The following is a 15,364-nucleotide window of genomic DNA, read 5'->3' as shown; positions in this document are numbered from 1 at the left end:
TTTGATATTGTGGTTTAACCCCGATCTGACGGGAAATGTCTTGATTAAGGCTGTCCTGATGAGCCAGACATTTTGTTTTGAAATTAAAAACAGAACTGTCTGAGAAGTTGGCCTTGAAAACTCGCACCCCTGACGCAGACACAAATGCATGACTTGAAGCCTAGTGAGGTGAATTCTCATGTGATGTTGCAAATCCAGGTGACTCGTGTTAACAAAAAGGCCACTTTTATTTACACCATGATGCATGCAATTATCCCTTATTTCTGTAGTTGAAAACAACTTAAATTCCCTCCAAAAACCTCATTAATTTCTCAAGAATTACAAAAAAATAACCTCCAGAGAGCCAGCTGGTTGCCTCCTACATGCTCCAAACTCAAAAATGACTTTGGAATTCATAATCTTTAAATGAATGATTAAGTCTTCTTTCTGTTCAAATTTTTAAAACATGATGGAAACTTATTTAGAAATTCTAAGACGAATGGAAGATTCAAAAAGCCGTTTGTAACATAATATATGGAGGCAATGTGACACTGATTTAAATCTGATGTGACTGATAAGTAATGATCCTCACCGTGTCAAATTGCATGTTGGGTGCACCCGAACGGGGGATGGCTGCAATGCTGACCCGCCGGACTGACGACTATGAAGGCATCCATGCGAAGACACGCACATTTTCATCGATACATAACGTCAACATTAATTTTGAGTAATGGAACATGATGGCAACATAATGCAGCCCACCTTGTAGTACTGTGAGGGTGACTGCTTCTTGCCACGCAGGTCATCTAGAAAGAGGAACTCGGTTACTTTGTGTATCAAATTTTACACATGGACTTTGTTTGTACACAGCAAATACATGCATATAGTAGAGTTGGCTGATATGGATTTATTTGTGCTATTGAGTCTGTATTTTTTAAACTAGTTTAAGTCTAATGATACATAGGTTCATGTGTCACAACTACAGATCATGAAATACTGAATCAGTGATTCATTTTAAGGCCCAATGAGCATTGGCTATTTAATGTAACAACTTTCAGATTTAAAATACTGATTTATCAGTGGAAAAACAATAGCTGATGTACTCCTACTGTACTGTATGTTGTATCGATACAGACGGTGCGTTTCTCCGGGTGCAACACTTCCGACCTCTTTCCGTGTGTGATCCAAAGGACCTCTCGTTCTGCATGAGCGTCTCTCTGAGCTCCAGCAGCTCGGCGTGCTCCTTGGTGTACATCCTCCTCAGGTTCTCCACGTGCTGGATCATCACCTCCACAGCCTTACCGATACGACTCTCCTGTTATCCCCAAACACGAGAAGCCGCTGAATCATTTCAATCAATCGAATTCATCCTAATTACATGACATTACAGTTTGTTCTGTTATAGTCACGGCAAAAGATAAAGATTTAAAGATAAAAAAAATATCGTCCAGTTCATCTGTTTTGACGCAGCAGAAATTCACGTTAGGTCTGGCTGACCTGGTGAATAGCGCCGAGCATCTCGGAGCGACTCGACACTCTGGTCATGGACTGGATGAGGATATCCAGATTCTTCTGGAGCCTCAGGATGATCTCCATGGACTGGTTGTCATCCTCACACAGAGGAGTCAGAGCCTGAGAGCAACAGTGAGGGAGAGTGTAAACAGACAGGAAGTGAGAGTTGAAGACTTACAGAAAGAGAAACAGTAAATGGACTGAACTCATACAGCGCCTTTTTTTTACTTTAGTGGTTACAAAGTGCTTTGGAACGACGATGGAACTGCCATCCAAGGCGAGCATCCAGAGCAACTTGGGGTTCAGTGTCTTGCTGAAGGACACTTTAGCACATGGACCAGGGATTGAACCACCAACCCTGTGATTAGTGGACAACCAGCTCTACCTTGTGGCCGGCTGTGACTCAGATTGCAGATCTGATTGGATGACTGGTTGCACACGATTCACAAGTTTTGCAGTTCAATTACCGGTTCCTCCTGTCCACATGCCAAAGTGCCCTGGGGCAAGACGCACACAAGTTAGTCCTGATGGCAAGTAGAAACCTTGTATTGCAGCTCTGTCGCAAATATGTGTGTGAGTGAGTGAGTGGGAAACAGTGTTTATCACCCATTGAATATGAATAAATTTAAAAAAAAAAATTCACCTTAGCGGTCTCAAAGTGCTATATAAGTGCAGAGCATTTACTATTTCCCCCCTAAAAAAGACCAAGAACAGACCATGTGCTTAATACACAAGCTGCAAATTGTTTACATGGCTGAAGGGTGAGGTAGGTGGACCCCTGGCCAGAAGTTTGTTTTTGGCCCCAGGCAGGTCAGGACCACCTCTGACCAGTAGAGAAAACTAATAACAGCACCTGACAGGGGATTAATTTCACAGAGGATTTCCACCCACTCACTCTCTAGCTCACACATATTTAGTTATTATACTACTTCAGTCTAATTCTTTATTTATATAAAGTCACTTTCCACATCTTTTTTGTATACAACAGAAAGACTTCAGAATCAAATAGAGACACATTTACTTTACTTCCCTGTGAGGCTTTCAAGATTAACACAGCTGTCAGTATTTATTTACAGTAGCTAATAATTGCACAATATATTGCCAAACTGTTGCAACTATAACATGATGCAACAAATCTTCACTACATTTACTGTGGTATGAAAACCACCCATCTAGACTATTTTGGATAGTAAGCCAATGCGCAAAAGTACCTGGAGAACATGAAGCCACACCACTTTCTAGCATTTATATAAAACCTGAATCTGTCTACGGAGCAAATGATACTGTTATGAAAAAGAGTAGCACAAAAGTACCTCAAATACTCAGTACATAATTTCACAAAAGTAAAGGCTTTCAAATTTCTGAGATGGATTACATTCAGAAAATACAATTTCTGTCCTCAGGTGAGATTGAGAGAAAATCTAACCGAGTGCTTCTCCCATAGAAAGCTGAGCAGTTGCACACAGACCTGCAGTAAGCCCTGGCAGCTGGACACTTCCCTGCGGACGTTCTCCTCAGCGAGGTCACGTGATCTCTCCTCCAGCCGGAGTCTCTTCTCCAGGGTGAACATGTCGCACTTGAACCCCAGCGCCAGACGCTGGAACTCTGCCTGAAAACATGAGAGAGACTTTCCTACTCTGTGATGTTTCCTTTTAGCACTCGATGATTATTATATGCCAGCTGCAGACATGATGAACATTTCATCGTTTGATTAGGATCCGTTTTCCCTTATCAATGAAAGCATTACTGTGCTGACAGAAAAGTTGAATTATGAAACTTCCAAACTTTAGAGAACGCTCATATTTCAGGAGAATATCATCAGTTAGATGATGAACAGCTAGTTAAAAATATTCTTTACCTTTGAATGGTTATAAAAAATGATGCATTATGTAATTTGTGAGTCTAGTATAATTTGGATTTCAAACTATTGGTTGACACAGTAGGTAATCTAGTGTACATACCTCAATCTCCTTGTCATTGGGTGACAGGCTGCAGATAAAGACAATAATTACAAGTATGTGAAAAGCCCTCCAATATAAACATGAATGATTAATCTATTTAGGCTGTACTGTGATGACCATTTGCTGTTTTACCTGTTCTTGTCCTCTTTTAAGGTGCCACTGGTGTCAGAGAGGATTGGAGTTTCAGCTGGAGGGAAATGAGAAGCAGATAGTAGTTCAATCACTTCAAAATGAAATTCAATTTGATATCAAAGAGACAAAATATTTAGTATGCATTAGTGTACACTGAACACGTTTCACATACATTCCTTCTCGGTGGCCACGCTGGTCTCACTCTGGTCCTTCTGAACCTTGTGGTCCTTGATGGTCTCCATGCTGTGAGACAGGTCCTGTAAGGTCCGAATAAACATTACTGTCTCTTCCTCTTCCTCCTCCTCCTGTCCTGCTTTTAAATCGGATCCCTCCAGTCTCACTGTCCTCTCAACATCCATATTTGCGCCTCTTATTCACTGCTTCACCCTTCTTCCTTCTCCTTTAACATTATGAAGGGGAATTAAAGATTCGCTGCAGCTGGCAGTGTACTTGGCTCGTGATTCTGAATGATCTGATCCAGAGAGGAGCTAAAAAAAATCAAACTGTGCAATCTCTCTCCCTCCTTCTCCCTCTCTCTTTCTCTCACACACACACACACACGTTCACACACTCGTGTAGCTGGAAAGACAGCATTTCTCGAGGTTGAAGGATGCCACTGGCACAGTCTCATCGAAGACAAAGAAATGTCATCTTAATGGCACCATCTGCATTTAACATGATGCCAGTGTTTGAGCAGATCCACTCAAAAATCAAATACAGTTTAAAGTGTTAAAAACTAAAAAAAATTATAGGATACCTACCTAAAGGAAAGCTACATTTGATTTCTTAAAATAAAAAAAACAGTAAAATAGGAAAAACTTAAACAAAAATCAATGATCCGCTCCAACAATAGTAAGATGAATGAATTTAAAATCACATTTATAAGTGGAACTACTTCTAAGTCAGTTGAGAGGGAAGTGGGAGTACAGCGGGTCTTACCAGTTCCCTTATTTTTGACCTCACTAACCTCCGAATGGCTGGGGTCAGAAGTCGTGCTGCCCATGCCGCTCCCCGATTGGTTGGCGTGTGTGAGGGACGATCCCGACTGAGGAGAGGTGCCATCAGAGAAGGTGGTTGGCCCACTGTTGGTGAGACGGTCTGTCCCTGGAAAGAGGTGTTCGGTGTGTAGGTGGTCGAAGCAACACATAACCAAAGGGCCGGCTTAGAAATCTCCAGTTGTCACTTTTTCTCCTTCATGCGCACAGATTTGAGAGCTTTTCCATCCTACCTGGCATGCTGGCCCCGAGTGTGCTGTCCTGCACGCTCTCCTCTTCTTCCACCAGCACAGGTAACAGGCTCGTGCTGGAAAATACACATTCGGCATCTTACACAATACTACAGCATTTGCAGAAAACAAATCTAAAACCTTAATTTTAAAACACTGCTGATGAAGAGAAACCTCTCTGAACCACTCACCTGTCCTCAGCTGCTGATCTGTCTGCCGACTGGTCCCGGCTTAGGCTCTGAGACGGACACAAGTAAAGGAAGGAGGTGAGACAAAGACAGGTGGGCCTTGTAGCACGTTTTCCGTCCCACATTATTCATATGATTAAGAGATGCATGCGTTCACACAAAGGCAGCGTACCTGTCCCATGGCAGTGAAATGCTATCTAAACTGTACGGAGCGTGGAAGAGAAAGATTGGGCAGATTTCTTATATAATGTGGAGCCACATGGAGAGCTCTGCAGCTCTACGAGTGTGTGTTGCTGAGAAGGGTGCTCAGTTAACACTGGCACACTGCTAAGTAGTGGAGGCGGACTGCATGCGCACACACACAGCTGCGCCAACACAGACACGCACACGTGCACACACGCGCACACACACACACACACACACACACACACACACACACACACACACACACACACACACACACACACACACACACACACACACATACAATGGAGCAAGGTGAGAGCTCAGAGAAATGCAATGGGATATTGTGTAATGAGTGTATATAATATCTATTTTGCCTCGGCTCAAAAGAGGAGAGCTGTCTCATCATTTCACTGAACACAAAAACCTGAGGAGACTTCAGTGTCATTTTACATCCAAAGGAAAGGATGATGGAGAAAAATGAACCCAGCTGCTGCAAAGTTCTCTCTGAACCACTATAAGCACCATTAACTGCTCACAATTGTACCAAAAACTTTGTTTATGAATTTGATACCTGGTGAGCTCCATTCAAAATATTTTTCCAAAATCTTTTAATTTCCATATCAGGCTTCTGTCTATTCTGGAACAATAAAGTGATCATGATTTATGCGTTGTTATGCCTTCACCAAATCTGTCATTGAGTAAGATCAACAAAATTTTAGAAGATAAAATCTATTTAAAAGCCACCTTTTCTCTCTGGGGCAAACAGTTTGTATCGCTATGTTAAATATAGTAAAATACAAATGTTAATAGTGCAATATTGTTGGGATAAATACAAAATTTTGACTATACTACTTACTGCCAAGACAAATATAGATCAAATTTCTAAGAAAGCATCTTCATTTATAAATAAAACAACAATTTGAATACATCCAAATAAGTTCACTCGGCTCCCAGATTAAAGCCAGGAGTTGCTTCTGAATTATCAAAAACACTTTGACTTGGCCAAAAGCCTTTTTTTTTTTCTTTCTGACCAGGCTTCTCTGAGTATAAAGCAGTATCTGTTGAGCTAGTGAACACAGTAACAGCATCAGAGCCTGCGTTTCTTGGCTCCCCTCAGACTTCTCTCAGCATGGTGGCGGCCCAGCGTGCCACCAGCAGGTAGGAGACAAAATAAAACAAGCTGATCGACCTGGCAGCAGGACACAAAGCGAGCTGCATTGAAATGGCATCACAACACAAGACAAGTCTGCCAGCAAAAAAAAAAAAAAAAAAAAAAAAAAAAAAAAGAACTCTCTTTGTTCAAACATGAGAACACAGCAGGCCATCTGAGGCTGGACATAATCATCATGAAACAACCTCATTACAGAGACCATGCATCAAAGCAATTCATTATATAGACTAATCAGTCCAAACACAAAAATCACAGTGAAGATCAATCAACAGACAGAAATTTCTGATTTTGATGATTAAATTGAATTTTGATAATGAAATAATCACGCAAGAAAAGATACCAAACATTCACTGGTTTGATCTTCGAAAATCTCCGATTTCTGTTTGATATTATTTTGATATAAATCTTGGATTTTCAAGTCTTAAAATAAATGGCTGATGTAAAACCTTGGCTATTTAAAAATCATTTTTCTTACATAATCATCAAATTGTTTAAGTAATAAAAAAATAAACAGCTTAATAAATACCAGAAATATTTCAATTTCCGAAATCTCAGCCTTCTCTCCACTAAAGATTTGCTCTGAACTGATTTGTCAAATTTTTGAAAGCTGAACTTGAAGTAAACCTAGTATCAATATCAAAAGCACGTTAAGACTGACTTTGCTGAGCAGCATCAGGTATACTTTAGAATACTTGCTTCCTTTGGCAACAAAAATCAGGCAAGTTGACAGCCCATCCTATTCCTCCCTGTCATTGGCTTTGAGGAGAGTTATAACCACTTTCTTTGATCTTTCCCTTAAATCTACAATCCCTGTACCCTCCTCGCTTGGTGGTGAGGACTCCATCTCTACCTTCCTGAAGAAAACCCAGCTCCCCTGCCAGACCCACTAAACCAGGGATGTCAAACATACAGCTAAGTCCGGTTAAAATAGGTTTTATCATCCAAAAACCTTCACCAATGATTTAAACATAGCGACAATATTTCTCTATGATTTTACTGGTCTGGCCCACTTGAGATCAAAGCGGGCAGTATGTGGACCCTTAACTAAAATGAGTTTGACACCCCTGCACTAAACCCTCACCTCCCTTCAAAACACACTTACTTTCCCCTCAACGAAGACAGACATGAAGTGGAAAACAGAAAGAGAGTGGGTATAAAAAAAGGGGAAGTAGAAGCAGTCAGTTCAGAGAAGCACAGAGGAAACTTTCTGCATTAAAACACTTCCTCTCTGCTACTAACCTTAGCAGCACGGCTCATGTCTGCCACGCCCGAGTCCACCTGGCCCTCTTTCTCTTCTTCCCCCGTGCGGTCCTCACTGGTCAGCTGGCTGCTGACCACAGTTGAAAGGTCAAAGGTCAACTCTCAAGCACTGTCCACTTTCGGATTCTTAATCTATAGGCTGAATACACTTTCTAGCTATCTTATTAGACACAATTTCTGCATGAGACAAAGAGATGAGGAAGATGTTTTGGAGGCGGACTGTGTCTATGCAAAGCACGACCACAGAGACACTAATTAACCTGAGCACTCCTCCCACAGCGAGGAAACACCAATTTGACTAGCAAATGTGACCCAAGTCATAGGGAAATTATGAAACTCAGCAAAATAATCTAACCCTACTGAAGTTACCATTGTACTGTGAACATGAAGCAGGATGCTGTGTGAAAATGTCATTTTTCTTACTCTGGAAGTTTGTGTTCCTTTCTAGTTGTCCACCAAAGATACTGAGCAAGAACACAAAAATGTACTTTAAAGTTTGTGACTGTGCATTATCATTTTTCTCATGTACTGTACATCCGCCATCTCAATGCTTTTTACATGTGGTGGGAATTCCCAGCATTGTTAAACAGCCAAATCACAACCCTGTTTCATCAGGCAGATACAATTATGTTTGATCTGTCATGGGAAACAAGAATGCATCAGAGGAAATACCAATTGCAAAACCGGCTCTTCTCTCTCTCTCTCTCTCTCTCTCTGCAGAAATAAAAACCATAACATCTTTGTTTCACCTTTATTTTTACAATAAACTAATTTTGTTATTTCCTGCAAGTCTTTATAAATATCTTTATTGCAGTTAGTACGTGAAAAGTATTGCGTGATTAAAGCCAGTGTGCATAAATTTGGAATACTCTGTCGTCCCCTAGTGGTAGTGCAAAAAAAAAAAAAAAAAAATCTTCCACACTTACCTCTCACTCTGGGTTATGGTCTCATCTAGTCCAGGTGATGTGCTGTTGGGAGAAACCATGTCAGCGGCTGTGGGAGGGGTGTCCCCAGGTGGGACGGTTTGGTCCTGTTGAGGTGGGTTGCTCACAGCTTGGGACTCTGAACTCTTACAAACCTCTGCACCTGCTGAGACAAGAAGAAATGGGTCCATCTATAAATAAACGTTTACTATGAAGTGTTATCAGTTTGTAATGATCAGTGCACTCCAGGATTAGAGGTTACAGAGTTAACATCTGTTGTATCATGCATTACGACAACACCGGAACACATTACTTCAGTGTGACCTTGATGGAAAATACATCGTAGAAAGAGAAATATTCTATTTTATGCAAAGGGACATTTTTAAGACATTTTTAACATCCGAGAACATTTCTTTCTCCATGCAGTTCATATGGAAACCAAAACAGGATTCAATCATTAAACACAAAGGATATTAGTATCTGACTTATCCAGTAAATAAAAATGTGTCTGTCTTCATATGATAATAAAAGCAGTCTTGCCTTATTAAAATACAAGCTTTTACAAGAAGTTTTAAATAAGCAAAATAACAAAAATAATGTTCGTACTGTTTCATTTAGTCGAGCTTGACCTTCATCTCGAAAGATTTAGTAAAGTCTTCTCTCCTCTAAACAAACAGCATACCAAGTGAGTCAGGAAATGACTCACTCTTTGGTTAAGTTGTACTTGCACATAGAGCTGCGGCGTAGCTGGCAGCAGCGGGAGAGGAAAGTAAAACAGAAAGAAAGAGAGCGAATCCACATAGAAAGTCAATTACACACACACACAGAGACAGAGACAGAGATAGAGATAGAGGGGGGAGGAGGGGAGAGAGAGAGAGAGAGAGAGAGAGAGGAGGTCTTACTGTTCTCTGAGTGGGACAGATCAGGGAGAGCATCCGCCTCTGGGGGTCTAATGCTGACAGCTTGTGAGTGGGCGCTCAATGGTGCCGCTGCCTCTTCCTGAAAAACACACACATAACAGAATGATAAATATTCAAAGAAGGGAAGGGGTGAAAAGATCAAATCTGCAACACACACCAACCATATACCAAACAGCAGGCACACAATCAGTCAATAAAAACAAATCGCTTTCAAATGAGAAGACGTTGCATAAGAAGTGTGAAAAAAAAAAAAAGTTGACAGACAGCACAAAGGGTCTGCCTCGTCAGTGATTGGTTGTTGCAAAGACCCTCCAATTACTGTCATCTTCACAGGAATTCAAAAGCAACCACCACTTTCAGACGGTTGGCAGCATTGATGGAGTGTTTAAATTAGTTTTATAAACCTCACAGGCATGAAATCAATTAAACATTGAGCAAGTGAGTAGAAAGCATTAACATCCGAGATCAGAAAGTGTAACAAGACACTGAGATTAGAGCTGCTACTTCTCCCTTTTACCTCGGTGTGATCTTAAGGTTTCATCACTGCCATTCTATATAAGGAAGCAGACAGCTGCAGTACAAACATGCAGACTGTGAGCCGAGGCTGTGGATAATGACATGTGAAGAGCTATTTGGTAGGAAAATGAAAGGAGGAAAAGGATAGAGTGCAGTTGCTGAGGAAGGACAGTGAGAGGACGGCCCGGACAGTGTTATGTTGTTTAATGTCGAACAGAAAAATGACAGGAATGAAAAAGAAGAATTCGCAGATATGCAGAAAATGACTGAGTGAATTCTTTACCTTCCTGGCAGCTAAAGAGTCCCTGCTTTCAATGATATTACCATATAAGTGTGTCAAAAATTACCCATCTCCTGCAAGTTTCAAACATATTTTCATATAGTAGTAAAATATGCCACAGCAGCCAAACAGTCCTGTTAAAGTGTCTTTTTCAAGATGACTCTACTCCCTCTTGACGTTGTTAATCACACCTTTAAAAAGTTCCTACTTCCTTACTACAACTGCACAGAAAATGTGTGATTATATTTCCAGGGACTGCAACAGTAAAATAAAACATTTAAAACTCCATTATACACTCAGGAATATGAAATGAGGATCAAATCTGTTCCGCTTCTTGCCAACATACAGTTAGACATCTCTCAGCAGCCCGGTACAATTTAGATCCTCCACGGTCAGTGAGTTGCTGGTGATTCAGTGTCTTGCTCAAGAGAACATCAGCAATAGTTGTTCGGGAAGTTATCGCTCAGCTATTCAAGGAACAGCTGAAACGTTTCATTTTTAAACTATTAATATGTGTAACAAATTTCTAGTTTTGTAAAGTGTTAACTTTACTAGCTAGTTCGGGTTTATCCCAAAATGTTTTTTTTTTCTTTTTCCAATCAACAGCAATCTCTTTCAGATTTTTGATCATGTTTAAATTAACGAGATGCCAAACTATTTGAATGAAAGGGATGCTGGACCTAAACTAGGAAATCCAAACCAGAAGTCACAATTGGGTGAAAAGCTCTGTTACAGTCATTACATTTTCCTGAAATCGCTGCACTAAGCTACACAAGCACACATGTTTCCATAATGTCAAAAATGATATAATCCTCTGATAATCATGTGTTCCATCAAAACTTTCCAGGCCAAAAACTTGTTTCCAGGACAGCCTGGTATCAAGTTACGGCTTTACATCTTTGGTCAGAAGCATCCCACCAGGAAGAAGACTTATTTGGTTGGAGATTACCTTTACAGTGAAGGGGATTTATTTCTGAAATGCTACATTGAGCAAATGAAAGGAGGGATGTTTTCTGAGGTTTAACGGTCAATGTTTAAGGAGTACAGAACAGTCCCTTTATTAACATAACGTTTATAAATCATGCTGGCTATCATACTAAGAAATGTCTTTGTAGTTTGTGTTACATTAAGTTAATATTTAGTAAAACACTAAATCAAATAGAGATTAAAAGGACAGTACAAAAAAAAAGGTCACATCTACGCACAAATCCAAACACGGTGAGCTCCCCCATACCTGACATGCACCTCATCCAATGATAGACTTATTACATTTCACAGTTTAATTTACCTGCGAGGGTTGACAATTCACCTCTGGCTCAGTTTCTGTGCAGGCTGCGGAGTCTGTGAACAAGCAGAGTGAAGAAGTTGAGAAAAATTTAATCTAAATGAGGAGGAAGTGAAAGGAGGAGAGATGAGCCTGAAAAGGACAAAGCAGAGAAGCTGATCATTAAGAACCCCGAGCCTCAGCAAATTCATTCAGGGGTTAATGGCCATCCAAAAAGCAACCGCACCTTTACCATAATAGGTCAGACGGTCTATTATGCAAGGAATTGAGCTGAGGGAGGGGCGGAGGGGTTAAGATACCATGCATGGCTAAGGTGGCATTAATGACCACATTCGCACTTTTGTTTTCTGTTTCTCTGCCTGCCAGCCGCTCATGCAGGCAGAGGAATGGGGATTACTGAGCTCACTTCATGGCTTCAGACCACTCGTACACCTGGCCATAGAAGGACCTTGAGGAAGAGAAGATTTCTCATACTGGGTTGACACACACACACGCACGTGTACACACACACACACACATGCACGCGTACACGCGCGCACACACACACACACACACACACACACACACACATGCACGCGTACGCGCACACACACACACACACACACACACACACACGCACGCACGCACATGTACACACACACACATGTACACACACACGCACGCACGCACGCACGCATACACACGCATATGTACACACATACGCGTACACACACACACACACACACACACACACACACACACACACACACACACACACACACACACACACACACACACACACACACACACACACACACACACACACACACAACCTTTAGAAACCGAGGGCCACAATATCCATAGAAGGAAGGGGTCTACTTCCAAGGGGGTCAGAGTAGCTACATTTGTCTGCTGTAGTCTGCAGATGTCCATTAATATAAAAGTAACAACTCAAAAACCCACTTAACATTTTTGTAATGGTGTATTTTGATCTGAAAAAGTACTACCTAAAATAGTAGACTTACAGTAATGCATTCCTTTGCTTTACTTTACACTTTAGTCCCAACACTGATCTTAAAAAAGGGAGAGAGTCCAACTAAAATAATTCTGCTGGCTGTAATCTGTACCAATAATGTAATTTTTTTTTCCTTCACTTTAATGTAAAATAATATCCATGGTGACAGACAGTCTTTTAAATAAAGGCAAAACCTCTTGATTGGGTCTCAGCAAAAACAAAAAAAGAAAAGCTGAAGTTGTGTAAATGTATAAAATATTTAGTCCCGATAGTAGCTCTGATTGTGGAACTTTACATTTAAGCTATGGTTTCAATATTCTGCTAAGAAAATGCAGAATGTATTAGGTCACATTCTTGTTACTTGAGGCTCACTCAAGGCTTATTTTTACTGTTAATTCTCCTAAATTTGATCCAGAGCTAGAGGTCACATGAAGACTAGACAAACATTAAGCTATATATAGCTCTATTTGTCTTGGCTTTAGGAGGTTCCAGTTCACTCAGGGCTAATTTTGCTGTATACTGGATATTAAAGGCTCAAGGAAGACTCCTCAATGTTCTCCACTTTCCCTCAGATAACTCGGAGTATTTAATCTGCTGAAGGCGATTCAAAATGAACATCTACACTGAAGCATGCCAGTGATCTTACATTTAGTGTGTCTGTACAAATAGTGGTTGTTATGTCTCTACTCACCTTGACCTCCTTCCTCTGTGGCCTGTCCAGGCTGGGCCTCTTCAGTGGGAGGAACCAGAGGAGTCGACGTGTACCTCACTTCTCCCTCTCCTGCCGTGTCCACCACCGTCCACCTCTCCTCCCCGTCCTCCTCGTCACCTCTGGCTGGTAATTTATCCGCCGTTTCCTCGGGCATACTGTCTGTCCGCCCGTCCTGTGGCTGGCAGTTCCTCTCAGCCAGCTCGTTCTTCAGGAAGTCTTGGAGAGCAAACTCCTCATCCCAGTCCAAGTCCTCTCCGGGCTGAAATACAAAAACGGAAAATGAATGCAAAGGTGAAATGTGCCGAAACCAGCCAATCCCCACTGAAGGTGACACGACTGAGGTTTGAACATTGTACCCACTTACAGCATTAATAAAGCTATAACTATAAAACAGTTTATAGATTACTATTAAAAATGTCTTACTGAAACACTAATGAAACAAATTCAAGGTAAATTTACCACAAAGTTTGTTCCAAAATCCAAAGCTACACTGAATTAATTATTTTAAACCGAGAACTGCATAATTTATTTTTTTTTAAAAACCTATGAGCCCCAGCACCAAGCTGATTCTGTTTTACAGTATAAACATTGCTTTTGTAATAGAGGTGCTAAAGCATTCGTCAGTGTATTTTGTGTTAGGAGTGGTGCGTAGGTGTGTGGTTGCATCTGATTCTGTGTGCTAGTGTATGTGTGTGTGTGTGTGTGTGTGTGTGTGTGTGTGTGTGTGTGTGGGTGCAAATGTCTACTTGAGCCTCCATCTCACTCTCAGCTCTCTTCTACCAGCTTCTCCATCTGGCTGAATATAGTACGAGCGTCGTCACTGCTCTGTTAGCAAACCATCTGATGTCTTCCTATTGCAGTAACTGATTATTATCACATACATGCATACAAATAATTAAAACTGATTGTATTCCAAACTTATCTCAACTTTCATGACAGTGAACTTTTAAACAATATACGTGACACTTGTTTAGGTGTACATTTGGGTAAAAACATTGTGTACTGAGAACAGATTCAAGTTGGTGCTGCCGTTTATTAGATATTGGTTTGTCTCTGACCTCCTCATCTGGTTCAGGGGTCTGGCATGAGGCCTCTCTGCTGTCCTGAGGCGTCTTAAGCTGGTCAAGCTCCTCACACAGCTGCCGCTTCTGGTTCTCCTGCTCCTGCATCCTGCATGCAATTATACAAAATCCCATTATTAACACCTCTAGCATTAGTAGCTTATGAAGAACAAGATGAAAGAAACAAGCAAATTATCAAAGCACTCTCCCAAGAATTTGAAAAACACATGCACAGAAGTCCTGGAAGACAGTACAGTGGACATACTGTACCCAATCCGCAGGCCCATGCAGTGTCCCATTCTGTTGCCCAGGGTGACCACCGCCAGTTCTCCGACTGGCCCAGCAATGCTTCCTTCACTTCACACTTTTGCAGATCCAGCCCTTAATCCTAGACTACATACAAACCCTGAAATGTGTTCTACAACAAAACCATGATCCCAGCACTGTTTTCTCGTCCAGTCTTACTTTGAACTATCCGTTTTATCTGAGCAGGAGGCAGACCGATACCTACAAGGAGCCCTCTTTAGTTTTCTTTTCTCCCAAACAATATTAAAGTTGCTGAGATCACCCTGGCAACTGAGCACTAGTAAATCCCCTGCTGGATAGCCTGACCAGTTCTTCCTCAGTGGACTGATGCTGCACCCGTCTCACCCCGTTATATATCTGAAGGGGATGTCCGTCTCCATGAACACACATAAAAACAGACACACGTACAAGCGCAAGGCAAATCCATCTACACACAGTCAGACTAAGATCCAGGAATGGCCCAGACCCAAACCTAGTGAGGCAGGCCCTTTGAGGTCGCCGAGGTCAGGATGATTAACAGGTCTTTTCTTCCTGCAGTACAACTGACTGGCCAACTGAGACAGAGCATCGGGGGAGAGGAACATCCACCTCAGAGACATCTAACATCAAGCAGTGTGTGGGATGTTATTTATATAGATGAATAAAGTTATAGAAATATTGGACTCAGTGGCAGAACTCCTTTAGTCTGTTATTACCAGACCCAAATTCACTTTCTGAATAGATAGTTTCTGGCAGCCCTTCATTGGGGACCAC

The 15,364-nt window shown here is 41.4% G+C and overlaps 1 protein-coding gene across 10 annotated transcripts in view; it reads right to left on the bottom strand.

The window, feature by feature from the left end:
• Positions 1-15,364, bottom strand: part of lrmp (lymphoid-restricted membrane protein) — a 35,644-nt gene that overhangs the window by 5,244 nt on the left and 15,036 nt on the right. For 7 of the 10 annotated variants that reach the window (XM_069700039.1, XM_069700038.1, XM_069700047.1 and 4 more), the window contains exons 18-34: positions 14,303-14,414; positions 13,224-13,503; positions 11,542-11,594; positions 9,440-9,536; positions 8,541-8,703; positions 7,594-7,684; positions 5,001-5,047; positions 4,813-4,886; positions 4,552-4,688; positions 3,757-3,841; positions 3,585-3,639; positions 3,453-3,480; positions 2,960-3,118; positions 1,477-1,611; positions 1,147-1,294; positions 742-785; positions 572-640 (exon numbers count right to left, since the gene is read on the bottom strand). In XM_069700039.1, coding sequence (XP_069556140.1) covers positions 572-640; positions 742-785; positions 1,147-1,294; positions 1,477-1,611; positions 2,960-3,118; positions 3,453-3,480; positions 3,585-3,639; positions 3,757-3,841; positions 4,552-4,688; positions 4,813-4,886; positions 5,001-5,047; positions 7,594-7,684; positions 8,541-8,703; positions 9,440-9,536; positions 11,542-11,594; positions 13,224-13,503; positions 14,303-14,414 — 1,777 coding nt within the window. The remainder of the gene's footprint in view (positions 1-571; positions 641-741; positions 786-1,146; positions 1,295-1,476; positions 1,612-2,959; positions 3,119-3,452; positions 3,481-3,584; positions 3,640-3,756; positions 3,842-4,551; positions 4,689-4,812; positions 4,887-5,000; positions 5,048-7,593; positions 7,685-8,540; positions 8,704-9,439; positions 9,537-11,541; positions 11,595-13,223; positions 13,504-14,302; positions 14,415-15,364) is intronic. The other 3 variants (XM_069700040.1, XM_069700041.1, XM_069700042.1) reach the window with 3 other exon arrangements.

The sequence above is a fragment of the Brachyistius frenatus genome, unplaced genomic scaffold (assembly GCF_029030835.1).
Source record: "Brachyistius frenatus isolate BFR_SWC_R1_liver_20210118 unplaced genomic scaffold, ASM2903083v1 Contig_32, whole genome shotgun sequence".
Lineage (NCBI taxonomy): Eukaryota > Metazoa > Chordata > Actinopteri > Embiotocidae > Brachyistius > Brachyistius frenatus.
Note: the sequence above shows the minus strand (reverse complement) of the source record. Positions and strands in the feature narration are given on the sequence as shown.